The 27,623-nt window shown below is 39.3% G+C and overlaps 1 protein-coding gene across 14 annotated transcripts in view; it reads right to left on the reverse strand.

Annotated features, from left to right (window-relative positions):
* Positions 1–27,001, reverse strand: part of Ulk4 (unc-51 like kinase 4) — a 548,798-nt gene extending 521,797 nt beyond the window's left edge. For 5 of the 14 annotated variants that reach the window (XM_074059107.1, XM_074059111.1, XM_074059110.1 and 2 more), the window contains exons 1-9: positions 26,841–26,998; positions 23,060–23,242; positions 15,565–15,664; positions 13,736–13,875; positions 10,443–10,605; positions 6,796–6,897; positions 5,846–5,929; positions 4,038–4,113; positions 1,046–1,138 (exon numbers count right to left, since the gene is read on the reverse strand). In XM_074059107.1, coding sequence (XP_073915208.1) covers positions 1,046–1,138; positions 4,038–4,113; positions 5,846–5,929; positions 6,796–6,897; positions 10,443–10,605; positions 13,736–13,875; positions 15,565–15,664; positions 23,060–23,197 — 896 coding nt within the window. In that variant the 5' untranslated portion in view covers positions 23,198–23,242; positions 26,841–26,998. Of the gene's footprint in view, positions 1–1,045; positions 1,139–4,037; positions 4,114–5,845; positions 5,930–6,795; positions 6,898–10,442; positions 10,606–13,735; positions 13,876–15,564; positions 15,665–23,059; positions 23,243–26,400; positions 26,809–26,840 lie in introns of those variants that run through there. The other 9 variants (XR_012443110.1, XR_012443108.1, XR_012443109.1 and 6 more) reach the window with 5 other exon arrangements.
* Positions 27,002–27,623: the final 622 nt, after the last annotated feature.

Consider the following 27,623-nt stretch of genomic DNA (forward strand, 5'->3'; position numbering starts at 1 on the left):
GAACTCTCTCATTTTAGAGATGAAGAACTAAGGGTCAGAGGTGTCCTGGACTTGCTGATGTTGACAGACCAGGACTGAAGCCCAGTCCACAGACACTACCTTGGTATTCAAGTCTTTATATGATGCTGCATGATGATGACTCCGTGACCAGTTATAAGCAGCTGGAAGGAGGAAGCTATATCTCAGATGAGGAGAAAATACGGAAAGTTCCCTGGATCACAGAAACTCAAGCATGGGAGGAATCTTTAGTAGAATTCAGACTTCTCTACCCAACACACTGAATTTGCTGACATCCGAAATAAGAAACAGACATTTACTGGAGAATGAACTGAGGGGAGGAAAAGCCAGCAATGAAGACTTTACCCCTACCCACTTTTCACATGCTCTTTCTGAACACCATCATCTTGTTGAGGGTCTTAGCTAAGACGACTTTATAAGAAACATGAAGCTCAGTAGGCAGGATGAGATGGTGATACATCCAACCACCAAATCGTGTGGCTTACAATCTCATATTTATGTCTCACTCAGGTACATGGCCAGTTAAGGCTGGAAGGAAAGCCAAGTTTATTGTAGTCACTCAAGACGCAGGCTGACAGCAATTCCATTTTGACATTTTTCTTTCAAATTACATCACCAAGAGGAAAAAAACCAGCAAACCATGCACTGGCTCTTAAAGCATCTACACAGAAACAACACACATCACTTGTGTTCACATCTCATCAGCCAAAGCGAGTCACATGACCACATCTAACTCAGAAAGGGGCATGATACTCTATCACGTACTTGGAAGGCAGGAAGCCAGATGTATTTAGTGAACAAGATTAATGACCATCATACTAAATCACTGATCAAAACAAAAATTGATCAGAAAATGAGCAAAATCAAGAGCCCAAAAATATCACGACTCAACTTGATAAGCAATCTTTTAAAAAAATGCTAGATTTTGACTATGAAACCATAGAAATTCAGGTCACTGATGATGCGTTATCAAAACACGAGAGCATTCACTAAGTATGGCACACACACAGAGGTAAGTTCATATTACCTGAAGCCGAAATCCTCGATGCCTGATTCCTGCTCCTCTCTCATGAAAGCATCTTTCCAAAATGAATGCTGCAGTAGTCCTGTCCAATGTAATCTTTATAAAATGCAAACGTTAAAACATTTTTATCACAGAGAACCCCCAGGACATGTCCCAATTATATATAACACCAGATTTTACAATTCATAAACATCACCATACAACTGTGCCTTTCAGAGTGCTCTATATTTTATTATGCAAAATCAAAAGAAAAAAGTCAGAAGACTTAAATAGAACAGGAGAAAACCAAGAATAAGAAGTCTCAAGGTTCATATTCCATTGAGCCTAATGAAAACACTTCAATTTTTTCAGCCAATCTATGAAAGGAGTCTAGCAACAATTTGAAATTTTAAGGTAAATATGTCAGATATTATCAAACTGTAATGCTGTCATCCTTTACATCCCCAGAGAGAAGCAAAATCCTTTTAGTCATCCTGTTTGACACATTTCAGTTTGGGAACTAATTTCTAAAACCTCATCTAGAAACAAACAAGAATCTCAGCTGCTTGGCTATATATAGCCACAGCCCTGAAAAGGAGTCAAAATAATGTCGCCTTGCTAGTTTGCTCACACTAAATGATTTTAGACTGCACCTAAAACCCAGACTCACTTTCAAAGAACTAAGTGCCACTACTAATAAACTGTACCGCTAGATATAGTCACTAGAGAGGGAAAAGTTGAGCTTGACTGAAACTTAAAAAAACAAAAAAATAATCCATGTTGTTTTAATTTTAAAACATTGGTATTAAAATTAAAATTTCCACACTTGGGCTGTCCTGAAGTGTACATATGCCACCATGCCAGGCAAAAATTACCTTGATCCAAAGTAAAACATACATATTAAAGAAAAAGAATTTGCAACCACATAAAACACAAAAGAATCTTATAATTCACTAAATGAGAAATAAAAATTGCCAAGAAAATAAAAATTACTTTTCATCCATCAGATTGGCAAACATTTAAGAGAGTAACCAAGCCAACTCTAGCCGAGGGTGGCAGGGAAGGAGTTTTCTAACATCGTGTTGCTAGAAGTGTAAATCAGCAGGAGTTTCCAAAATGCAGTAAGTGTTATCAGACTTTTAAATGCTTTTAGCCTTTGACCCGCAATTGTACTTTAAAAAACTTATCCAAAGTTTCTCAAGACTACCCAAGACAACCCTCCAAAACAAAAACATGAAGGGATATTTACTATAGCAATGTACATAATATTTCAAATCAAGAAGCATTGTAAATGTCCATTTTATTATGTATATTCTGCAACAATTTAAAATTACTAAGCAGATATATATTGATTAATATCAGAAGAGATCCATAAAATGCCAGAAGAAAAAAGTTGGTTATGGAGTAATAGCTAAGCAAAAAATTACATAATACAGGGATAGAAATGTAGGCATATGTGAACACATCATGGTAAACACAGCCATCCCTCCATCTCCTCAGGGGATTGGTTCCAGGAGCCCCCTCAGATGCCAAAATCCAGGGATCTTCAAGTTCCTTGTATGAAATGGCATAACTGCTCATATCCTCTCATTCTTTAAGTCATTTCTACATTATGTATAATATTTAATACAATGTAATGTTATACATATAGTTGTTACACAGTGTTGTTCAGAGACTAGTGACAGAAAAGGCAGTACAGAGTTTAGTATGCATGCAATTTTTTTTATTGTTTTATTATTCATATGTGCATACAAGGCTTGGGTCACTTCTCCCCCCTGCCCACACCCCCTCCCTTATCACCCAATATGCACGCAATTTTTTAATGGTCATTTTCAATCTGCTGAGGCTGCAGATGCAAAACCCATAGCATGTCAGGGGGCCAGAGGGATGACTGTCAAGTATCTATATAAATATACTATCAAAAAATATCTGAAAGGTTATTTTGAGAATAACCCTAAATCATTCTAATGTGAGTGAAAGAGGTTGATCCTACACCTTATAAAAGAATCGACGTCACCTCCTAGAGTTTTCTTCATATATTTAATAGGAGTAGGGAAAGTATTATTTTATATGCTACACTAAATTTATTCTCCATTTGACATTCTGAGAGGCCCCCAAATACTTGTCTAATCCCTCCCCTCAACCCTCACCCATCTAGTAGCAGTACTAGAATTAGAAGTTAAGTTGCCCCTGGGCTGGGTGCAGCCCCTGGGCTGGGTGTAGCTCGTGGTACAGTATGTACCACTTAGTATGTGCTTAGTGTGTGCAGGGCCCTGGGTTCAGTCTCCAGGATGACAAAAATAAACACACACACGCACACACTTTTAGCCTGAAATATACAATGGAAAGAAACGCACTTCTTAGATTTGAGAGTTACAAGAAAATGTGTCAACCTACTAGGCAATTATTTAATAGATAAAAATTCCTGACTAAAACTCATAAGTGAAGGAAAAACTCTTAATTCGAACTAGACTTCTTCTGAAACATTAATTAAGGCACGGTGATGCATGCCTGCAATCCCAGCACTCAGGATACCAAGGCAAGAGAATCATGAGCAGGAGGCCAATCAGGGCTACACAGCAAGACCATGTCTCAAAAAAATGAAAAAGGGGTAGGGGGAGGCCAGGCATCAGTGGCTCATACCTGTAATCCTAGTTACTCAGGAGGAAGGAATCGGTAGGATCATGGTTCAAGGCCAGCCTGGGCAGAGTTAGAGACCCCCATCTCAACAGTCTTCAGTAGCTGTCATACCAGCTACTAAAGGAAGCATAAATAAGAGGATTGCAGTCCAGGCTGGCCTGGGCAAAAAGTGAGACCCTGTCTCAAAAAAAAAAAAAAAAAAAAAGCAAAAAGGGTTGAGGGCATGGCTAAAGAGGTAGACTAAATACCTAGCAAGCTCAAGGCCCTGAGTTCAAACCCCAAAAAACACAAGAGCAACATTATTTTTAAAAAACAAAAAAGGAAAAAAAAAAAAAAAAGATTCCAGTATTCATTCCCATTAAAATATCATCCTTACCTTTTCTGAGGATCTTTTTGAAGTAAGCCATCAACCAAATTAATAAAATCTGAAGATGCTTTAGGAAGAGAAGAATCTATAAACAAATTAATTTCCAAAGAGAGTGCGATAAGATGATGAACATATTACACATCAACTTTAATATTCTACATCAGTATTTAAACAGCATTTTAATTTTTAATTGTCTTCCGTTTTTATTAGCATATATTAGTTGTACAAAGAAAGGGGTTTCATGGTGATACTGCCATACATGCATACACTGTACCCCAGTCAAATTCCTCCCTCTATGACTCCCCCTCACCTCCCTCCTCCTTCTTAAAATTGTTTTGGCGGGTTTCATTGTTCTATTTGTATACATATGTATGACCATATTCGCCCCACTTCATTCTCTCCCCTCGCCCTCTTCCCTCCCGCTGGTATCCACCCCAAACAGAACCTGTTTTACATTCCTATTATTCATTTTTTAAGGACTGGATTCCACATATGAGAGAGAACATGTGTTATTTGTCCTTCTCAGTCTGGCTTACAGTTATAGCATCTGAAGCATTCAAATTGTTTTAAGAGAATACGGACTCCATCAGCAATAATTATGGCCTCCACTTAACAGGGCAGGATGGGAAGTGCAGAGCACAAAGAGGCACAACTTTTCCTCAACATTGCGGGTGGTGGATGGGGGCAGGGAGTGAATCTCAAAACTAAGTCTAACCTAGCCTCTACACTTTACTGAACAAACCAGGTAAGGATCACCAGCCTGGCACTTGCACCCTGTCTTCAAATGATAACTATGCCTTATATCCTCTGAAGCATTCTTAAGCTGGCCAGCTTTGCTTTATAATACACTATTATAATACTTGCATGCTTCTCCTTTGAAGATTTTTAATAGGGAAATAATAAACACTGTAATATTATGAAATTGTCCAATTCCATTAATTTCATAATGCTTTGTTTAGATGGACACATATACGGAGAATTCATCAGTCTATGGTTAAAAGAAACAGACATGATGACAATGGCCTGAGAAACAGCCAAATTCCCTTGAGACCAGGCAATCGGCACAGAGGGTCGGATGAAGACCACTGAGACAGAATCAAGGTTGGGCCACCAGACCCTTCACACCTACATTTTCAGATTTCTCTTGCCTATAAAAAAACTACTGACTTATAGCAGAAAATAATACTATATTTAAAATTTTTTAATTCAGTTTTTGTTTTCGGAAGCATAGGTTACTTTAAAACTATCAAGTTTTTTTTCACCTAGGATACTTCTAGAAATACCAAACTTTTTTTGCATTTCTATTTCTTCCATTTATTACTTCTGAAATTTTCTTTTAAAAACATTATGTAATTATAAAAAATTTAAAATTTTAAAAGTAACTACAGCATAAAGTTTTATAGAATCCTCTTATGTATCTTAAGATTAACTTAAGAATGTACAGTGGTGAGTTATGCTACATACATGCCTTCTTCTGGTTTTCTCTTCTTTAAAATTATTGTCACTGGTAGATTGTTAAATGTCAAACACAATTTGTATGATCTAAGTTCCAATGCTTTTAAAATACTACACCTGTATCTAACTTAAAAGATTTGTAAAACCTGTCCTGGTAGCATTCTGATTCATGGTGACAAGGACTGAGAAATGCCTGATCTGTTCCCAGTGAAACACTGCACAGAAATAACCACGTGATAATACAGATTAAGGAAATGGTACGTATGAAAAACAAAAACACAGTTTCGAGTTTTTTAAATCTTTAAACCACTTTAAGTCTATGTACGATGTAAATCAACTACACTTATCCTAAGAAATTCTACCTTTTGGAATAGGTGGCAAAGGATCTTCATATAAAATCTTCTCAATTAATTCTGAAACATTTTCTGAAAAGAATGGAGGTCTTCCTAAAATCACATAAAGTTGCAAAATTAAACAGCTTTCCCTCACCAATAATCCTAAACCTAACTATGAATATTTCACAAGAGTTTACACAATTGTATAAATACAGGAGTTAAACAATTTATAGAAAAAAAGCAATAACTAATTATTGAATCCCTAATATGTACTCCACATACATAAATATATATCTATATTTTTATATTTCTCTAACTCAAAATTTATTGTCCTAATCAATACATAAATCCCTGTATGATTAATACCATGATCCACAGGTTTAACAGCCTGCTAAGCACATCTGAATAATTCAGTCACAAGGCACACTTACAAGAATTTCTACTAAGAATCAGTAGTTGGGCAACTGGCAGAGTAGCTCAAGCAGTAGGAGTGCCTGCTCAGCAAGCACGAGGCCCTAAGTTCAAACCCCGGTGTCACAAAAAAAAAAAAGTTAGGCCCATTTCAATACTCCAGATTGTGAAAAATTACCTGTGTCAAAAAGTTCCTAAGATTCTGCTGGGTATTGAGGGGGTGGGGGGGAGAGGGAGGGGGTGGAGTGGGTGGTAAGGGAGGGGGTGGGGGCAGGAGGGAGAAATGAACCAAGCTTGTATGCACATATGAATAATAAAAGAAACAGGAAAAAAAATAAAATAAAATGTCACAAATGGGAATTTTAAAAAAAGAAAAGTTCCTAAGAATTTGCATATGCTTACACATCAAGCAATTTTGCCAAAATCAGTATATACAAAAATTTAATAAAAGCAGCTTCTTGATACCTTATAGGCAAAATATTTGCAAACTACAGACTAAACCTGGTTTTTATTTATTTCTTTGTTTTCATCTAGCTCTGATTTGTACTAAACCAAAAACTAGTCACCTGAAAACATTTCATAAAGCAGACAGCCCAACGACCAGAGGTCACTGGTGGGGGAGAAGTCAGTACCCTTCACAACTTCTGGTGCCATATATACAGGAGACCCTAAAGCAAGATATAAACAACAACTCTGTTAGGCATTTGCATTGTTCCCAACACAAACCTACCTGAAAGAAAGATGAAGAAAAACGAGGAAAACATACATAAACAAAATTTGACCTGGATTTCATAGTTTTAAATGTTTTCTAATTTAAGACTGCATTTTACAAAGGGTATGTATAAACAGATTTTGAAAATCCATCTGAGTGAGAGCTGTGGCACAGTCATTGTGTGTGTGTGTGTGTGTGTGTGTGTGTGTGTCAACTTAAATACTTAAATAGTCAAAAGACAGGGATCTTCATTACACTATTACAGTTAAGTGTTTTAGGTTAAGCAGCAGTTAATTTATTACTTGAACTCCATGTCCATCACAGTTAGCTAAGGGGCTGTGATCCTCAGAGCCACTCAAAATCCCATGCTGATGAGGGCTCCATCCCTCATGCTTGGGCAATCACAGTGGCAGAAAGAAATAAAGTAGCAAACTGCACTTTGGATTTTAAATTTCCCACCTCAGAGCGATTCACATCACACGGACCACGGGGAAAGGCAATCCTACCATATATCCCAGAGGAGGGTAGGCTGTTGCTGACGAGTAGTACTCACGTGTACCACATATGCTTCACACAAAGCTCAGTATAACACAGAAAGCCCTATTTTAGACACAGAAAGTTCCCTTACTCACTGATAAGAAACTTAGAAGGGTACTTAACATCCCATAAATGACATAGCTGGCCAATTGCAGAACAACCTCTGAAACCCAGGGTCTTCATCTCTCCCTGGAAGGGATCTTTCCACTCTTCTTAAAAACTTCCCACCTCCCAATGAGAATGTTCTCTCCAGGAAACAACAAAATTACACTGAGGGAAAACTTCCAGAAAATTAGACCTCCAGGACCCATTTCAGCCAGATCAGCAGCTCTGTGTGCTGCACAGCATGACAGTTCTCCCATGGAACATTTTTGCCATGCTGTCACATTTCACTCACACATTCACCCATTCAACAAACATTATGGAAGATCTATCTGCCTGCAGCATATGCTGAGAAAACAAAGATAAATGGGACCCACGGGAAGCCCGGGCACCCTGTCTGACGCGTACTTAATTGTGCTTCACTGACATCAGTTAAATGCAAATGCCTGCCTGTCCTCCCCCACTACAAATGTAAGCCCAATGAGGGCAAGATTTTTGACTATTCACATCCATACTCGTAGTACCTAGAATATGCTTACATGTCTGTTAATAAATAAATGTGGAATTATCAAATAAAGACACTAATGAACAAATGTAGGTCTCTACATTCACAGCCAAATGGAAAAAGCCAAACACAGAAAAATTTTGTATTACTGGTTAGTCCAATGATAGATTTGTGCACAGAATACTATGAAAGAAAAGAACTAATACGTATGTGTTCCATCCCTTAAAATCTTGCAAACTTAGGGGATAAACAAGTAAAGCAGTCTTGCTGGAGAAAGCTTAAAGGCAAGAAAAAAGCAGAGAGAAATGGAAAGAACAGAGGCACAGGATGGGTAACCACATGACATGTGCAAGAGACTATAAACATGGTGTGTTGTTGGAACATATAGCAAAAAGAGAGGGCCTGGGGTGTAGCTCAGTGGTAGAACACTGGTCTAGCATGCATGAGGCCCTGTGTTCAATCCCCAGCACCACAAAAATAAATAAATACATGATAGATAGGTAGGTGAGTGGATGGATGGATGGATGTTGGATGGATGGATGGATGGATGGATGTTGGATGGATGGATGGATGGATGGATGTTGGATGGATGGATGGATGGATGGATGGATGTTGGATGGATGGATGTTGGATGGATGGATGGATGGATGGATGTTGGATGGATGGATGGATGGATGGATGGATGTTGGATGGATGGATGGATGGATGGATGTTGGATGGATGGATGGATGGATGGATGTTGGATGGATGGATGGATGGATGGATGGATGGATGGATGTTGGATGGATGGATGTTGGATGGATGTTGGATGGATGGATGGATGGATGGATGATGGATGGATGGATGGATGGATGGATGGATGTTGGATGGATGTTGGATGGATGGATGGATGGATGGATGTTGGATGGATGTTGGATGGATGGATGGATGGATGGATGTTGGATGGATGTTGGATGGATGGATGGATGGATGGATGTTGGATGGATGGATGGATGGATGGATGGATGTTGGATGGATGGATGTTGGATGGATGTTGGATGGATGGATGGATGGATGGATGTTGGATGGATGGATGGATGGATGGATGGATGTTGGATGGATGGATGGATGGATGGATGTTGGATGGATGGATGGATGTTGGATGGATGGATGGATGGATGGATGGATGGATGTTGGATGGATGATGCAGAGTCATGACATGAGAGGTTGTATCTGGGTCTTCCAAGCAGTGGACACCAAGATGGGATTAACATGCAAGACTTTATTATACCAGTTCCTTCAAGAAGAAATTGGGGAGAGCTAATCAGACAACAATGTACAACACACCCCAAGTTAGATAATACATCTAAAAGAGGTTCCATAGGGCCATGCTGTTTAGGAAGGCATCCTCCACCCCTGGCCAAAGAGGCTGACCTGCCCCAGTGTGACTGCACTAGCATTGCTGATAGAACTTCTGACTTACTGCTCACAACACAGCCCTCTTCCCCTTAGGAAGAAGAAGGTTTTAAATACACATTTCTGAAATATAGCACCTTCCTTCCATGTTTCCTAAAACAAAATTATAAATAATAACTCAGAACTCAGTATTCTACTAACACAGCCCACAACACTCACTTTAATAGAATACTGGTATTTCTACAGAATGCTATTTGGGGACCTAAAAGCCTTCTTCCTAAGCATGAAATCTGACCACATACAAGACTGGCTCTGAAAGCTAAATTTTCTTCAGTCATCTCTATGGGGGCTGCAATCCACCTTCTGTTCCCCATCCTCTTCTTAATCTCTGGGCCACTGGCTGCCAAGCCCAAGGGTGCTGCCCTCTCCATCCACTGCCACCCAACTTAGCTGACAGCATGGAGGCCACCATGGAGCCGCAATGGCCTCAAGTCTCAGGTACCTGAGAATGTAAGGAGGAAAGATCTTTACCACCTCCACCAAAGCGTACGGGAAGTAAAGCAGTCATTTTAACACCCCTGCCAAAATCACCTCCCAAGAACACACCCCTAGAAATGTGCCTCAATTACAGAAGATCAGCTACACAACAATGCTGAACAAATACCTATCCAGCCACTCGTATGTGCCAGGCACTGTTCTAAGGGCTGAAAGGCCCCTCCTGTTCTAATGAGTGGTTGGTGACACAGAAGCTAAGGATAAGATGCAGGCACTATTAGAGATTTCTCATGCTTGACATAGTATTAGATCCACATGGGAAACTTTAGGGCTATTCCTATGTCCAGATTGTCCTGGTCATTATTATTTTCAACACATTATGAGTAGTGAAACAGACACTGTCCCTCAACTTGAGGTGTGGGTGGCCCACAAGAGTGATGTTCTTTCAGCTCTCCGTGTCCACATACCTTTGACTCTACTTTTCATGCTTTTTTTCAGTGCATTTTCCCCACTGTCACCTCCTCCTTCTTCTGCTGCCACCATGGCAAAGAACTCTTCCAAATTTTCACCTTCGACTTTTGCCAAGCAAAAATTGCTAAACTTCAATGTGCCAGGCCCTTCCAAGAGTATCTGTGAAGATTTTTTTTTTAAATGAGTTTTCAGAAACAAGTTCAATTTTATTTGCATTTCCACCATTACTTCTTACAATTGCACTTAAAGACCCTTTGATCCAGACATGGTGGTGCATACCTATTATCCCAGCTACTCAGGAGGCAGTGACAGGAAGATCTCAAGTTCAAGGCTAGCCCAGGAAAAGTTAACAAAACCCTATCTCAAAAGTAAAATATAAGCAAAAGGGCTGGGACATGGCTCAAGTGGCAGAGTGCTCATCTAGCATAGGCCCTGTGTTCAATCCCCAATACTGCAGAAAAGAAAAAACCTTTTTGACTTTTTGAGCATTGGCTTGCTTGCTTCATCCCAACTCAAAAAAAGGCTTACAATTTAAAAAAAAAAAGAATCTAATGGCCAGACTCAGTGGCTTATACCTGTAATCCCAGCTACTTGGGAGGCAGCCAGTGAAGTAGTTCATGAGACCCCCATCTAACCCATAAAAGCTGGGCCCAGTGGCACACACCTGTCATCCCAGCTATGAAGGAAGTATAAATTGGGAGGATCACAGTCCACGCTGGCCTGAGCATAATCAGCAAGACCCTATTCAAAAAATAACAAAAGGGGGGGCATGTAACTTGTTCCTCTGGATATCTCCTCCTCCTCTTCATTCAGAAGGTTTACAAAGGAGACTGGGGATGTAGTGCAGTGATTAAGTGTTTGCCTAGCATACACAAGGCCCTTGGTTCAATCCTCAGTACTGCGAGAAAAAAAAAAAGGTAACAAAAGCAAAAAGGGCTGGAGGTGTGGTTTAAGTGGTAGAGTACCTGCCTAGCAAGAACAAGTTTAACCCCCAGTACCACCCAAAAAAATTTATTTTAATGAAAAATAAATCCAACATTTTAATAACAGTACAATAAAAAATAAATGGCCCATTCTCAGACATCATCTAACCACAGGAGAAACCTGGGAATAAATAAAGAACAACATGTAAGTGAGCCCTCTGCATCTTTGGGTTCTGTATCCACAAATTCAACCAACTATGGATCAAAAATGTTCAAAAACATTGTTGTCTGTACTAAACACATAGAGAACTTTTTTCTTGTTATTCCCTAAATAATACAGCATAACAACTATGTACACAGCATAGCACTTACAATGTATTGGGTATTATAAGTCATCTAGGGATGACTTAAAGGATACACGAGGATGTTCATGATTACAAGCAAATTCTATGCCATTTTACATAAGGGCCTAGAGCATCCTGGCATTTTTACATCTGAGGTGGGAGGGTCCTAGAGCCAATTCCCTGTGGTTGGCAAGGGATGACTGAATATAGAACAATCTATATATACTCACCAACCCTCAGCAACATCTGAAAGATGATTTGTAAACCGATCTGCCTGATGTGTTTTAACAGAACTATAATGCATAGGGTTTCTGAATTTAGAGAACTGGACATGAACCTGAGGCCTTCCACCTGCTTACTATCTTAACATAAAGAGGACTTACTAAACTAAACTCCTCAAGTTTCTTCACATATAAAGTGGGGAAAATAATATCTAACTCTTCAGCCTATTGTTAGGAATCTCTGTTCATCTACAACAGTAGTTTTTAAACCTCTTCAAGCATCAGAGTCCACTGAGGACTGACTGAAGAACATACATCTGAATGAGTCAATCTTGTCCTAACGACTCAACTCTACTACACTCCAGTAAAACTTTATTGACAAACAGAAATCCTGTTCAACCTTTTCCAGTCCTTGTTTTCTACAGCACTGGTTACATTACAAACCAGGCTGGATTTCTTGGACCATAGCAGCTGACAACAAACCTCATTAAACAACTCCCAGACAGCTACAGGCAGATGACAGTCTCTGGGCCAAATCTCCATCACTACCTATTTGTGAACAACTGAGAATTAAGAGTGGTTTTTATACTTCTAACTTGTTGAAAATAATCAAAAGAGTATTTCTTGACATGTGAAAATTCTATGAAATTCAGAATTCAGTGTCCATAAATAAAGTTTTTGAAACACAGTCACACCCATGCATTTGCATACTGCCTGTAGTTCTTCCAGACTACAGTGACAGCTGAGTGGCTGCAGACTGGGGTAAGGTTATGAATAATTCAAACAAGAACTTCTGTGCATCACACAGGGTTTTATGGAGTTTCTTCTCAAGCTTTAATTATCTTCTTATACAGATGGCCCAAAAAATAAAGTTAAAAAATGAAATATTCAGCTTTTCATCTCATTGCACATATTAAAGGAGAAGAAAAGCTCAGACTGGTGATATGCACAATTCCTGAAAGCACTGTCTTATAAACCAGGAACAGCTGCCACTGATTTTAAGCATACTATCTATCAGAAAGTACCCTAGGCCAGGCAGGGTGGCTCACACTTGTAATCCTAGCTACTGGGGAGGCAGAGATTGTGAGGACCAAACTTTGAGGCCAATCTGGGCAAAAAGTCCAAGAGATCCCATCTCAACTAATTAAAAAAAAAAAGTGGGCATGGTGGCACAAGCCTGTTATCCCAGGTGCACGGGAAGCATATATGGGAGGACTGTGGTCCAGGCTGGCCCAGGCATAAACCTGAGACCCTATTCAAAAATAAAGCAAAAAGGGCTGGATGTGTGGCTCAAGTAGTAGAGATCTGCTAGTGAAAGCGAGGCCCTAGGTTCAAACTCCAGTACCATAAAAAAACAAAAAACAGATAGTGCCCTAGAAGCTTAGCTTGAACCCAATCTATAATCCTCACAACCTCCCTGCAAACACCCATCTCCACATCGCAGAAAAGGAAACCAAGGCAGAGAAATGCAGGTAACTCGTGTCAGCGTCAACTGCACCTCAGAAACCAAGCAGGTCAGGATGTTCACCCACTGCAGCACATTTAGTTATGGGGAATTAATTTTACCAAAAAAGAAAATATTTGTTCCACAATATCAAGAATCATACCTTCATAGCCAAAAATGCCATTATAAATCATGTATTATAAATGTGTGCCAAAAATGCCATTATAAATCACATATTGTAAATGTGCAGCATAATTTAAGAGCTTAGAGTCTTATCATGTAGACCTATCATATTCATCATTCACAATATTATAAATTGATACCCAAGCAGTTAGGAAATAAAAACTCAGGAATTACCTTCCCAGGAGAAAGGTCACAAAAGAGAATGCCAAGTTTATGGAGATGATGTAATCCAGAAATCAAGTCAATCCCAAATTCTCTCACAACATCTTCTGGGAGATTTTCATCTTGAGCAATAACCGTTTCTAAGGAGCCACCTGCAAGAAGTTGACTAAAATCACCACTCTAACCCACCCACATTTCAGAGGGGATCATTAAAAAGTGATCAAGACAGTGAGCTCCACAGTGTGGCCAGGGAAGACACATATATATGACAGTGGTCAGCATTCTAACCAATGTCTGTGTCCCACCCCAGAGCCAGCCCCAGAGATTGCCAGCTCCATGTGGATGAATGGCAACAACCAAGCAGATGAATGAATAGATAATTACTCCAGGTCCCTCAGGAAATGAACAGCTGTGAAAATTAGTGTTAAATACTAACCCAAAACTGCACACTTAAGTCACATTATGCAAAGTACAGACTCATCTACTCCTGTGCTGAGTTGGAGCACATTCTGCATTGCATGGCAGAAGAAACAATGCCTTTCCTTACTGGTAAAACAACCCCAACCCTCACCATATACCAGGAGGAGGTGAAGGGACAGAGGCAAGCACACTGTGAATTCCATACCATGTTCCTCCATGACTCCAGTCACGTGTCAATCATCCATGAATCAGGAACAAACTTTTAAGTGTCAAGATTAGAATAGGAGCCAAGTTCAGAAAACACAGTCTCAGCTGGCAGGTCAAAATTCAATCAGAATTGCCAGGATAGGGTAAAAGTATTCAGGGGTTATTTGGTTTTGGTGGGTGAGGAACCATTCCAAGCACAATTTACAGTTTGGGTATTACTCCTGGTCAGGGGTCAGAAACAACAGTTAAAGCCAACTATGGGTAACCAACTAGGGGATCCCACTACCACCTCATCAGTGTGTATGTCTATGAAGGGGACCCAACTATGATCCCTGCTTCTGACTCAGAAAATTAAGATGCAAATTATTAATCAAATTACCCCTTTTATGACCACATTCTATAATTTATAAGTGCAATCGGTACAATTTATAAAACAAGTAGTAATTACAACATGTCAATATTAAATGATCCTTTGGTATTACTCAACACACAAATAGAACTATGCTAATGGCAGCTCTTAAAACTACATTTTTTCCCTCTGCTATACTCTTAAAATATTAAGACTAAAAGCCCAGGTAATATCTATGTATTTAGTCCTCTTTTTCCCTGTGTATGTTCCTAGAAAATTGCATGAAATGACAGCTATGACATGCTATCTCTAATTACCGCTAGTGTGTTGGCTCATCTTCATACTTTTCCACATTGCTTAAGCTTTTATAAAGCACAAGAATCCTATTTAGAAATACAAAAAAGAGGGGAGAAATGAACCAAGCCTTGTATGCACATATGAATAATAAAAGAAAAATGAAAAAAAAAAAAAAAGAAATACAAAAAAGAAAAAAAATCTTTATAAATGTATTAGTTAACTAGTAGCTAATTAACCTAAAATTATGGAATTTGTTTATTTGGCAAACTTGACAAATTAATCATTTTTAAATATTTTGTACATTTTTATGTAGGGGATTAATAACATACCAAAGTCAAATAAACTCCAAATTGAACTTTACATAATTCTTGCTTTTACCAAACACCCTGGAACCTTCCCCCTTCCCCAATATCCACAGAGCAAAAGATTATCACGTTAACACAGTAAATCATATCAATACTATTTATATTTGCAATAAAAGATAAAAAGATGTAACAAAACTTACACCATAAGTTTTTCAATACCACATAAGGTGGCTACATTCATAGCACTTCTTACTCACGCTTACCTGTGCAGAGTTCCACTACCAACCAGAGGTGGTTGCTGGTTTCATACCATTCATGAAAAGTTACAATATTCTTGTGTTTAATTTCATGGGTGAGACGAACCTATAAAAACACACAGCATGCACTTTAAAAAAAATTCTTAAATCCTTGCAGCTAAGAAACACCTAACCGTGTAACTGCAAAACGGGTAAGAAAACAGAATTTATTTACAGACTTTAGAAATAATGGTTATGAAGGCTGGTCACTTGGAAAAATGCTAACAATATATGATCTAAAAACTGTGTATTTGTATAAATACAAATTCCAAAAGACTGATAGTAAATGACTAGAAGGTATACACCAAAGTAGTTACTGTTGTTGGTAGAACTCAGATGCTCCTTGACGCTCCATGGGGTTACATCTCAATAAACCCATCAGAAGTTGAAAGTGTCATAAAATAGAACTGCCTGTAATACACCTAATGAACTGAACTCCATGGATTATCCCGGCCTACCTTACGCATGCTCAAAACTTAAAACAAATTACTGTGTATCTCATGTTATACACAGATAGGTGTTTTGAAGAGATGATGGAATTTGAAAAAAACCAAAAACAATATGCAAAAGTGGCTGGCAACACAGTAGCACCCTGCAGAGTATAAACTGTTTTCCCTACTGACCATGTGGCTGGCTGGGAGTTGTGGTTCTCTGCCATTGCCTAGCAATCATAGAGAGGACTATACCACATATCACTAGCCCAGGAAAAGGTCAAAATTCAAAGCCTGAAATAGGGTCTCTACCAAATAAGTAAAGTTGAAAAATCTCATGCAGAGCCAGCATAAGTTGGGGACCATCTGTATTGGTGGTTTGAAATTCTTTCTACTTCTTTCCCTTTTCCTCTTTTCTATGCTAAGCATATGCTACTTTTATAATTAGGAAAAATAAATAACTTTAAATAAAAAATTCTTTTTAAGTAAAACTAATTTAAATGCCCAGTAACACAATTACAGTTAAATAAGATGTATCAACTGATAAGATATTAAGCAAACATAAAAATGTTTAATTTTATGATATTGAAAAATGACAGTTATAAGGTTAAGTGAAAAAGGCAAGAAATAAATTTTATAATACCACAATTAGGACATTTAAAAAACCTGATAGGAAATAGAAGAAAGCAAAGCAAACTATGAACAGTGATTTTGTCTTCAGGAGACAATACTGCTTTTTGCCAGCTATCCATTTTGTCCATATCATCCAAATTCTCTACGATGAATATGCAGAACTTTTATAATATTTAAAAGAACTCTCAGAAGGAGTTAACAATTTTTTAAAATATTAAGTGAATCCTAACATCAAAACACCCCAATCATTAAAAAGAAAATAGATCAGGAGAAAAGTTATACACCAAAAACAAAAAAAATTAAGATGCAAAAAAAAAAATCCCTGGTCAGCTAAGTTGCTTTGGGGACTTTGTTTTCTCTCTTTAAAATTCTATTGAACCACAAAGTGTGCATTAGTAAAAATGTATGGGGATGAGAATGAAATCTAAAAAAAAAATCAGATTATATAAGAACCACAGACCAATGGTTAACCAGAGTTGGGAGGAGGGAGCAGGAAGGGAGTTGTAGGCCAAAGGATACTAAGTTGCTGTTAAACAAGGCAAGAAAGTGAAGATCCCAAAGAGCACCAGGACAGTTAATCATAAAGTACTGTATACTGGAAATTCTCCAAGCATTTCCTAGGTGCTCCTACCACACCAAAAAAATGCAACTATGTGAGATGACAAATATGTTAAATTGCTTACTGATAGCAATCATTCCACTAAATAGGCATGTGTGCGTGTCTATCAAAGCATCAAATTACACATAAACTTACAGAATAAAAACCAAAAAATAATTAACTTTTTAAAAGACCTACAGCCAGGTGTGGGGGCACTTGGGAGGCTGAGGCAGGAGGATCACAAGTGTTTTTCAAAGAAAAAAAGGGCAACAACTACTAAACAAAGTTCTCTAAATTCTTGTTCTTTTAAAAAAAAAAAAAAGTCACATACTCCCATCCCCAGCATGTATGCTCCCATCCACCCCATCATCCCCATCTACCTCCCCCCACATCCCCCCCAGGAAAAAAAATGGAATTAAAAAATCTCCAGGCTGGGGATATGGGTTAGTCGTAGAGTGCTTTATCCCTACTACATACACAGGCAGCATGCTCACACATACCTTTCTCCCTCCGCCCCCCCCCAAAAAAAATCACATACAAGTTCTATTGTCAGTGAATGTAATTTAGAAATACAGTTTTTAAAATGTAACACAGAGCACTCTGAGAACTAGGATCAGCTCATTCTGTAACACGACTGAAAGAAAATAGAGCCAGCTCACTCAGAAGATAGGAAAACCAAAAATCAAAGTGAGAATTTGAGGAGAAACTTGTCAGAAACTTCTAAGAAGCAAGGCCATCAGAGCATGGGGAAGTCACTCAAAAATGAGCCCAGGAACCAGGCACTATGGAAACCCCAAGAAAGGAAATGTGAGGGGCTGACATAAAGAGACTCAGAGAAAAAAGGTGACACAATGATGAATGTGGGATGAACAATGACCAATCACAGCTCTTTGTGGGGATAATAGTAAATCCCTAAACCCTACTTTCCCTCCTTAAATTTTCCCCACTGAAAGAAACAGACTTTAAGAGCTTTTGTCAGCTTGACAGAGTTCACTCAGCCAGGTGGCCACAGTTCCTGGATTCTACTGGGTCTGCCTAGGACCAAGCCCCCCTATAAAGCCCTGAGCTGGACGTTAAACTGATCTCTTGGCGGCCAGCACATCTCTCAACAGTGTTTGCTATACTTGGGAAGGTCCAGTTCAATATCATGTGGGGTTTTGCCTGAGATTCTAACATCAGCTCACATCTGGTATTTGCAGTGTGTGTCACAAACACTTTCTCATGAGACAATTTCCTGTTGTCTCCAGCTTTCCCTGTTGAGCTCTGAGGGCAGGCTTTATTCAGTTAGGTTGTACAGAGGAGGGCTGCCTGTATTCTGCACTATGAAAGGTCTAAAAACCATCATGAAGTATCCTGCCTCAAAAGTTCTTCCCAGGGGCACTGCCTCAGTCTCCAAAAAGTCTCTATCATTCATCCCTAAATTAGGCCAAGGACAGACTACAAAATGCTATCCAAATGTGATCAGAGAAAGGAATGAAACCTTATTTAAAAAAATGAATGTGTATTAGGTAGGTATACCCACCAGCAGTGTCCTGAAAAGGAAGAACAGGGCACAGGTAAATTATGACAGCTGAAAGTGTCATTATAAATATGTCCAAAGTAAGGGAAAGTAGTAAGGAGGACTATCAACATGGCAGTGACAGCAGCCAGTCAGGAACACAATGGTAAACACAACATAGAGAAGACAGGGAGATAACTTTGCTGGCCTTCTCATTCTTCACCTAACTCTGCTGTCCTTCTTAATGGAAAGCTGGCATGATGCAACACTCAGACAGATCTGACCCAAGTTGCAAACACAATAATATCAATATCCCAAGCAACAGCGACAAGTGAATGCACCCAGTGCAGTATCTGGAATATATTACACACTCAATAAGCAGTGGCTGGTGATGAGCTTCTGCAAAGGGAAGAAAGAATAAAAATGCTCTGCTTCGTCTGAGACCTGAGTTTCCAAGGGCTGGGAAACCCAGGCAGGGGGGGCAGACAAGCACTCAAATGGGAGCTCCTGCCTGTCTTGATCCCTCTCACCCACACTCACAAGGACAGGATCTGCCTGTGACAGATTATCTTGCTCTCTAACATAGCAGATGCTCAACACAGCCCTGTGTGGAAATGACTAGAAGTTCTTTGGGAAAAGGCAGAAGCTTCTCTGGTTCTGAGTCAGGAACAAGGACAAGACCAGACAGTAGCCTTTCTTTATCCATTCTTCCCCTCACACTTCTTTCCACAGCCACTTCCAGCTCTTGGTACTCACCTGTTCCTCTATATTTTCTATACATTTCTTGTTCCCATGATGACTAAATATGAAGAACCATCATGATAGAGAATGTTTACTAGATGTTAGACATTATGCAAAGTGGTATATCCACAACAAAATACTAGTAAGCTGAAATAAGCAGCATATTAAAAGAATTACACATCATAACCCAGTGTATTTATTCCTGGAGCACAGGGATAGTCCAACAAAGGAAAAAGCAATAACCACATGACAAAATTCAACACCCATTTATGAAAAAAAAAGAAAAAAAGCACTTCATGAACTAGGAATGGAAGGAAACTATTTCAACATAATAGAGACCGTGTATGAAAAGCCCAAAGGAAAAAATCATACTCAATGGTGAATGTTTGAATGCTTTTCTTCTAAGATCAGGAATAAGGCAAGAATGCTTACTTTCAGGTAACGCTGAGGAGAAGTCACATATAAGAGGGAGGGTAAAAGAAGGAAGTTTAAAAGATGAATATTGTTGATGTACTTTCTATACAAATGAATACAGAACTTTTAAACCTTTTGAAATGACCATAAGAAGAGGACTAAAGTGGAAAGGAGAAAAATAGAAGAGGTGAACCAATTTGGGTTATAATGCATATATACGTGGAAAAGTCACAATGAAACACCTGTATAGATATCTTAAACAAAAATGTCTTTTTTTTTTTTTTTCAAAAACAGAACAGGAAGGCAAAACAGGTACTGTCTGGGGGACTAGTACCCATGGGAGGGTGAAGATATAAGGAAAGGATGTAGGAGGTGAATATGGTGGAAATTCTATATACTCATGTATGTAAAGGGAAAAATGAGATCTGTTGAAACTATTCTAGGAATGGGGGTCAGGGACAAAGGAGAATGATGGAGGGGTGAAATCAACTATGATATATTATAAGAACTTTTGTAAATGTCACAATGTATCTCCAGCACAATAATAAAAATTAATTAATTAAATTTTTAAAAAAGAATGCCTACTTTCACCACTTTGAGTCAACACAGCACTGCAAGTCCTAACCAGAGAATTAGTCAAGAAAAAGAATTTTATTTTCCTCCTTACTTGGGAAAAAAGAAAATTATTTATTTGCAGATGACATGATTGATTTTATATGTAGAAAACCCTACAGATTCCAGATCCAAAAACAACTGTCAAAATAAACAAGTTTAGCCAAGTAGCAGGATTTAAACTCCATACTCAAAATGATCTGCATTTCTACACACTAACAAATGAACAATCTGAAAAGGAAATCAATAAACCAACTCCATTTATAACAACATCAAAAAGATAAAATTCAGTGGAAGAGGTGAGAGACTTTTACTATGAAAACTACAAAATATTACAGAAAGAACTCTCAAGACATAAAAGGGGACACATCTCATGTTTGTGGGCTAAAGGACAAAAGTATCAAGATATCAATACCAGTCAAGGCAACCTGTACATTCAATGTAATTCCCTAACCAAATCCCTATTTTTTTTTTTTTGCAGAAATAGAAAAATCTATCCAAAAATTCATAGAGAATCTCAAGGGATGCCAGATAGCCAAAACAATCTTGAACAAAAACAAGTTGGAGGATTCACACTTTCTAGTTTCAAAACTTACTTCAAAGCTTTAGTAAGTGTAGTACTGGCAATAAAAACAAGAGATACAGACTAAAGGAACAGAGTGGAGAGCCCAGAAATAAACTCACACATATGTCAGATAATTATCACCAACAGAGCCAAGACTATTCAACAAGCAAAAGCCAGTCTTTCAACAAATGGTGCTGGGAAAGCTGGATATCCATATGCAAAAAAAAAAAAAAAAGCTGAATCCTTACCAAATACCATATACAAAAATTAACTCAAAATGAGCCAAAGACATAAACACAAAAGCTAACATTGTAAACTCTTAGAAGAAAATATAAAAGCTTGTCAACATTAGATTTGATTATTATTTTTAGGTATGACAGATGATTTTTAGATAGATAATGAAAAACAAAATAGAAAAATTGGACTTCATAAAAATTAAAAACTTTGTGCATCAAAGGAAACAATCAATACAGTGAAAAGGCAACCTATGGAATGGAAAGATCCTGGCAAGCCATTTATCTCACAAGAGATCAATACTCCAAATATTTAGAGAACTCAGAAAACTCAACAAGAAAATAATCAGATTGGAAAATGGGCGAAGGACTTGAACTGACATTTCTATAGAAAAGATACACGAATTGTCGGCAAGCATGTGAAATGATGCCAACATCACTAGTCACTAAAGAAATGGAAATCAAAACAACGAGATACCACCTCATTCCCATTAGGACAGCTACTTTTGAAAACTAGAACATGTGTTGGTGAGAATACAGAGAAACTGGAACCCTGTGCACTGCTGACTGGAAGCTAAAATACTAGCTACAGAAAACAGGATAGCAGCAGTTCCTTAAAACACTGAAAATACCATAAGATCCAGCCATACCACCTCTGGGTTCAGACAAAAGAAAAGAAAGCAGGAGATATTTGTACATGCATATGAACAGCCATATTATCCACAACAGTTAAAACATGGAAGCAACTCAAGTGTCTACTTATACATGAATAGAAAAGCAAAATGAATAGATTAGTATGTACCTATAATTCAGTCTTAGAGGAAATTCTGACACATGCTACAATATGGATGAACCTAGAAGACATTATGCAAGCTGAAATAAGCTCGTTACAAAAATACAAATGCTCTATGGTAACACTTAGATGAGGTACCTGGGATGGTCACAGTCCTAGAAACATACGGCAAAGTGGGGGTCACCAGGGGCTGGGGTCAGGAGGGAATGGGCTGTTATTTTTAATGGGTATAGAGTTTCAGTTTTATAAGATGAAAAGTTATGGAGATAGATGGTAATGATGGCTGTATAACAATATGGACATACTTTATCACCAAACTTTACAATTAAAAAACACTAAGAAGATAAACTTTGTTTATTTTAACATAATTGATTTTTAAAGCTAGTTTTGGTCCAGGAAAAGTAGGCTGTAAAGTGACACGGCTTCTTCAAAGCCAAGTCACTCTCATCCAATATCCATCCTTCACAAAGCTTCATGTTCACACAGCAAATGTTAAAAGTAAATGCGTGTTATAGCTTCCCTTGTACAGAAAACAGAAAATAAAAAACTAAGCTTGTGAATACCTAGAAATATTTATTGGTCATCACTGGGGACTGGTAGTGCTGAGCAGATGGGTCACTCATTCCAGTTTGAAAAGGTGGCATTTTGTACAATGATTGTTCAATGGCCTCTGTTTCCATGTTTTTTGGGGTTTTTTTGCAGTGCTGGGATTAAACCCAGTGCCTTTCACATGCTAGGCAAGTGCTCTACCTCTGAGTTTCATCCCCAGCCCACAGTTTTTTGAGACAGGGTATGACTATGTACACCTGACCTCTCGAGATCCTCTTGCCTCTGACCCCCAAGTACTGGAATTATAGGTGTATACAACCATGTCTGGAATTTTGCTACCTTTTCTGATCATAGCTCTCTTTCTCCCCAGATGGATGAAAACACACTTGACTTACCCAGTTCGTTATTTCCGGCCTTTTGCACTTTTCAGTACAAAGAATGGCTACAAAATTTATTGTTCCCTTTCGTCGCCCTTTGTAGACAACAGTTTTGCTTCCTCTGCCAATCTCCTCATACAGAATGAAGTTTTCCATCTCTGAACAGACTTCTCACACATGGTAAAACAGCATTTCTAGTTCCTAAAAAGTAAACAAAACAACACTGATAAATGCCAGCTAACTGCATGACTACTTAGTGTAGGATATTTAAATATGGAAAAATCCTAAAAATTCTATAAATGAATAAATTCCACCTACTAGTGCTGGATACTAGTGTTCATAGAATGAACAGAGCTAGAGGAAAACAATTCACAAACCAATGTTCAACTTCCTATCAACAAGATCTTAGGTTGGGGGCTCAGTAGTGGAGTGCTTGCCTAGCATGCACAAGGTCCTGGGTTCAATCCCCAGCAGTGCAAGAAAAAAAAAACCTACTCTACCAGGTGTGCTGAGGCATGCCTGAAATCTCAGCACTCAGGAGCTCCAAGCCAGCCTAGGCTACATAGGAAGACCCTGACTCAAGAAGCCAAAATTAAAGATCTTTACAAAAATAGTAAAAATGATTAGTAATTGTATATTATTTTTTGTCAGTCATACTTCAACAAAGCAGGAGGAAAAAGAACAGAAATTTGCCCCATTCCCTTTCCATTTGATTAGAAAAAGAAATAATAATTTTCCAAAAATTATCCAAGCAGTAAAATATCCTCTTTTAAAAACAGTCTATGTCTCCCACAGGATGCAGACAATCAGAATCGAAAACAAAATCACTTTGAAACAAGAGAGCAGTAAGTTAGGTGGAATGAAATTTCTTTGGGGAATGATGAAATGTTCTGGAATTCACTAATGGTGATGGTGAGACAACTTTGTTAATGTACTGTAAACCACCAACTGTACATTTTAAAGTGGTGAATTTCATAATATGTGAATTATATCCCTATTTTTTCTGAAGAATAAGCATGACACTAAAACCACAGTCCACAAAAGCAAAAATAGAACTACATCAAGATTTAAAATTTCTCCTGGGCATGGTGGTACCTGCCTGTAAATCCCAGCATTTATAGAATGCTGAGTCAGGAGAATCCCTCACTCCAGGCCAACCTTGGCTACATAGTAAGATCCTCTCTCAAATACAAGCAAAAAAAAAAAAAAAAAAAATTTTAAAAGTTAAAATTTCTGTACAAAGGACAATATTAACAAAATGAAAAGCAATCCATGGACTGGGAGAAAATATTTATAATTCATATCTGATTAAAGATTACTATCCAGAGCATATAATGAATTCAAAACTTAACACAAACTCCACTCAAAAATGGGCAAAGGGTCAGAGGCAGTGGCTCACACCTGTGATTCTAGCAGAGATAGAAAGGATCACATTTTAAAGCCACTCCAGGCAAAAAGCTTGCAAGACCCCATCTCAATCAATAAAAAGCAGGGTATAGTGGTACACATCTGTCATCCCAGTTATTTGAGATCCTTCTATTAAGGAGGATTGAGGGCCAGGCCAGGCATAAAGCGAGACCCTATTCGCTAAATACCTAAAGCAAAAAAGGACTGTGAGTACAGCGCATGTGATAGAGCACCTACCTAGTAAGTGCAAGGCCCTGAATCCAAATCCCAGTACAACCAAAAAGAAAAAACAAAGGGCAAAGGATTTGAATATACATTTCTCCAAACAAAACAAGTCAATATCTACAAGCACATGAAAAAATGCTCCACATTACTAGTCTATGGGAGAAAGCAAATCAGAACCACGATGAGATCCTATAACCTCACAGCCATTAGGACAACTATTGTAAAACCAGAAACAAAGCCAGAAAGCAGCAAGTGCTGGTGAGGATGTACAGAAATTGGAACCCTTTCTAAACTGCATTTCTATATGAAAAATTAAATATAAAACTTTAAAAAGGACTGGTGAGGAGAGGGAGAGGTTAAGAAATACTGATGAGGTGAATTTGATGAAAGTACATTATATGCATGTTGTCACTATCACAATAAAACACCTTTGTACAATTACTTTATGCCAATAAAAAATTGTAAAAAGAATCATTACTGCTTCCCAAAAATAAAACTGACTACATATAGCTGAAAGAAATTAATAGTTAAATTGAGGGGGGAAGGTGGTAATAAGCTGCACCTACATACAAAAACTCGTTCTATAGATAATTCCAAGTTTGTTGGACTGCAGGGGTTACAATTGTTTCTGTAGAGTTTTAGATGGTAACAAGCGCTTTAGGCTTTGCAGGCCGTAGTGTTTCAGCTGTAACTAGGACTCTGCTGTTGAAGTAGGCAGCCCTACAGGAGTGAATGAATGGCCAGTGCCCTGTTTCATTAAAACATTATTTATGGATAGCTGAAACTTAAATTTCATATAATTTTCAAATGTCACCAAATACTATTCTGATTATTTTCCAACCATTCAATTTTTTTTAATTCCTTGGTTGTAGACTATGTAAAAAAAATTGGCCAAGGTGTGGCCTGTGGACACTGCTACTGGACCATTGCTTTGAGCTCAGGAGGTTCAACATAGCCTGGCCACCACAATGTAGAGAGATGGAGGGAGACCAGGTAAGAGAGAACTGAAACCAGTCATTCTGCAACTTTTCTTTCAGGTTTGAAATTCCTTAACTTTAACATTCTTTTTCACTTAGTCTAAAGATATTCCCGATTAAAGACTTCTTAATAAGCATAAAAAAGAATCTGTAACCTCTTACCTGTAAAATAAAACTCAACACACAGGAATTCTACTCCACAAATCTACTTTATTATAAAAAGGACACTGGGGTAGACACCACCCAGGTCAGGATCAGCACCCTGCTAGCCACACAAGAAGCCCGACTGTGAACCTATTCCCACTTGCCGGACTTCATACTTTTCACTTCCTTGCGTTTCCTTATAATTATCGAACCAAAGTCCCAGACACTGAGTTTAGTCTTGCAGGCTTTCAAAAAGTGTGGTGAGTCTTTTGAGTCTCTTTAAATCTTCAAGTTCACCTAAAAAGCCACAAGTCAGAGCCAATCACAAACACTAAAACAGACCAGGTGATAGGAGCGCACAGGTCAAAATCACCTCCACCTTCCACCGCGGTAATGAGCATCACCTGGGAATTCAACAAGAATGCAAATTCTCGAGCGCCAGCCAGGTCTACAAAATCAGAAACCCTGCAGGCGGAGCCCAGCGCGGGGTTAATACACAGCCTCAGGTGACTCAACTGCGCACCTCCGGCCACATCAACCTTCCCAGGGGCGGTGCCGAGCGCCCAGCAGGTGCTCCTCACAGCAACACTTTACCCACTGAATTACCTGCGGGCTTGGAATCCCTGTGATCTCCTGCACCTGGGCCCCAGGCAGCTCGAAGCAGCGCACCGGCATCACTGGGACAGGCCAGCTGGGAACCCGCCAAGCGATGGCGGGCCGTGAAGAAGCGGCGTCCAAAAAACTAGCGTCACTGCGTCCATAAAACTCATGTCTCGAGGCGAGAAGCACAAGCGCCCCTAGCTCCCCCTGCACCCAGGTCCTGCAAGAGGTGACCTTTGTACCCTGAACCCAAACCGGATAAAGTTGTATAGTGTTTTAATACATGCGCAAAGCAGAGGCTGCAGAGAAAGACCAACGCGCGGGGGAGGAGGGTGGGCGCGGAGGTCCAGGGAGAGAGGAAGACCGGGCGGCGTCCCTCAAAGCTTGTGCTCTCTTCCACGCAGGCTGAGGTAGACACAAACGTTAAAACCGCCACTGCCACCTACCTGGCCGACTTGTATGGAGAAGCAGCCAAACACCGCTCCCGCTACTGAGAGCTTCCTGGCCTACGCTTCAGAGCGGTCCACTGGCCCCAACAGGGGGGAACAATGAAGCAAGGCGGGACGATCGCAAGCATTGTCCCACCTTGCGTCTCCAGCACCCCTCTGCATTTGGATTCGCCCATCCCGTCTCCAGGGAAGCACACAGGACGCGGGAAGAAGAACAGGACGCTGATTGGTCGACCAGGTCCCGTTCCTATTGGCTGGCGCCCGGAAGTGAGAAAAGAAGCGAACTCTTCCTTCAACTCTAATAACTTCGCAGCCGTTGTTAGGATAAACCAACCGCCCTGACACTGGGGCGGAAAGAGCTAGAAGTAAGCGAGACTCATAGCAGTGCCCGGGTTTGCAGGCCGAACACCCATCTTGGATTCGATCATCCCGTATCCATGGCAGCACGCCGGACGCCGGAAGGAACGTAGGGCGCTGATTGGCTGAGCGTTTCCATTGGCTAAGGCCCGGATATGGGCGGCATCTGTAAATCTTAAGTCTTTGGGACTGGAGGGTTCGGCCTGCAGAGCTGAGCTATCTCGGTAGTTGTTGCAGAGTTGGAGGCTGTCCTCCCACTGTGCTCGGTTCCTTCCTTTTTTTTTTTTTTCCTTCTTATCTTGATGCACGTCCTGCATCGTCTGTACTAATGGCTCAGCAGCAGGCGCCTGGGATTCCTCACCCTTTAGAAAAAAGACTGTGGATTATCTTCCTTTGTAGATGAGGAAATAGACTATTTCTCTG

Source organism: Castor canadensis, chromosome 17 (genome assembly GCF_047511655.1).
Source record: "Castor canadensis chromosome 17, mCasCan1.hap1v2, whole genome shotgun sequence".
NCBI lineage: Eukaryota > Metazoa > Chordata > Mammalia > Rodentia > Castoridae > Castor > Castor canadensis.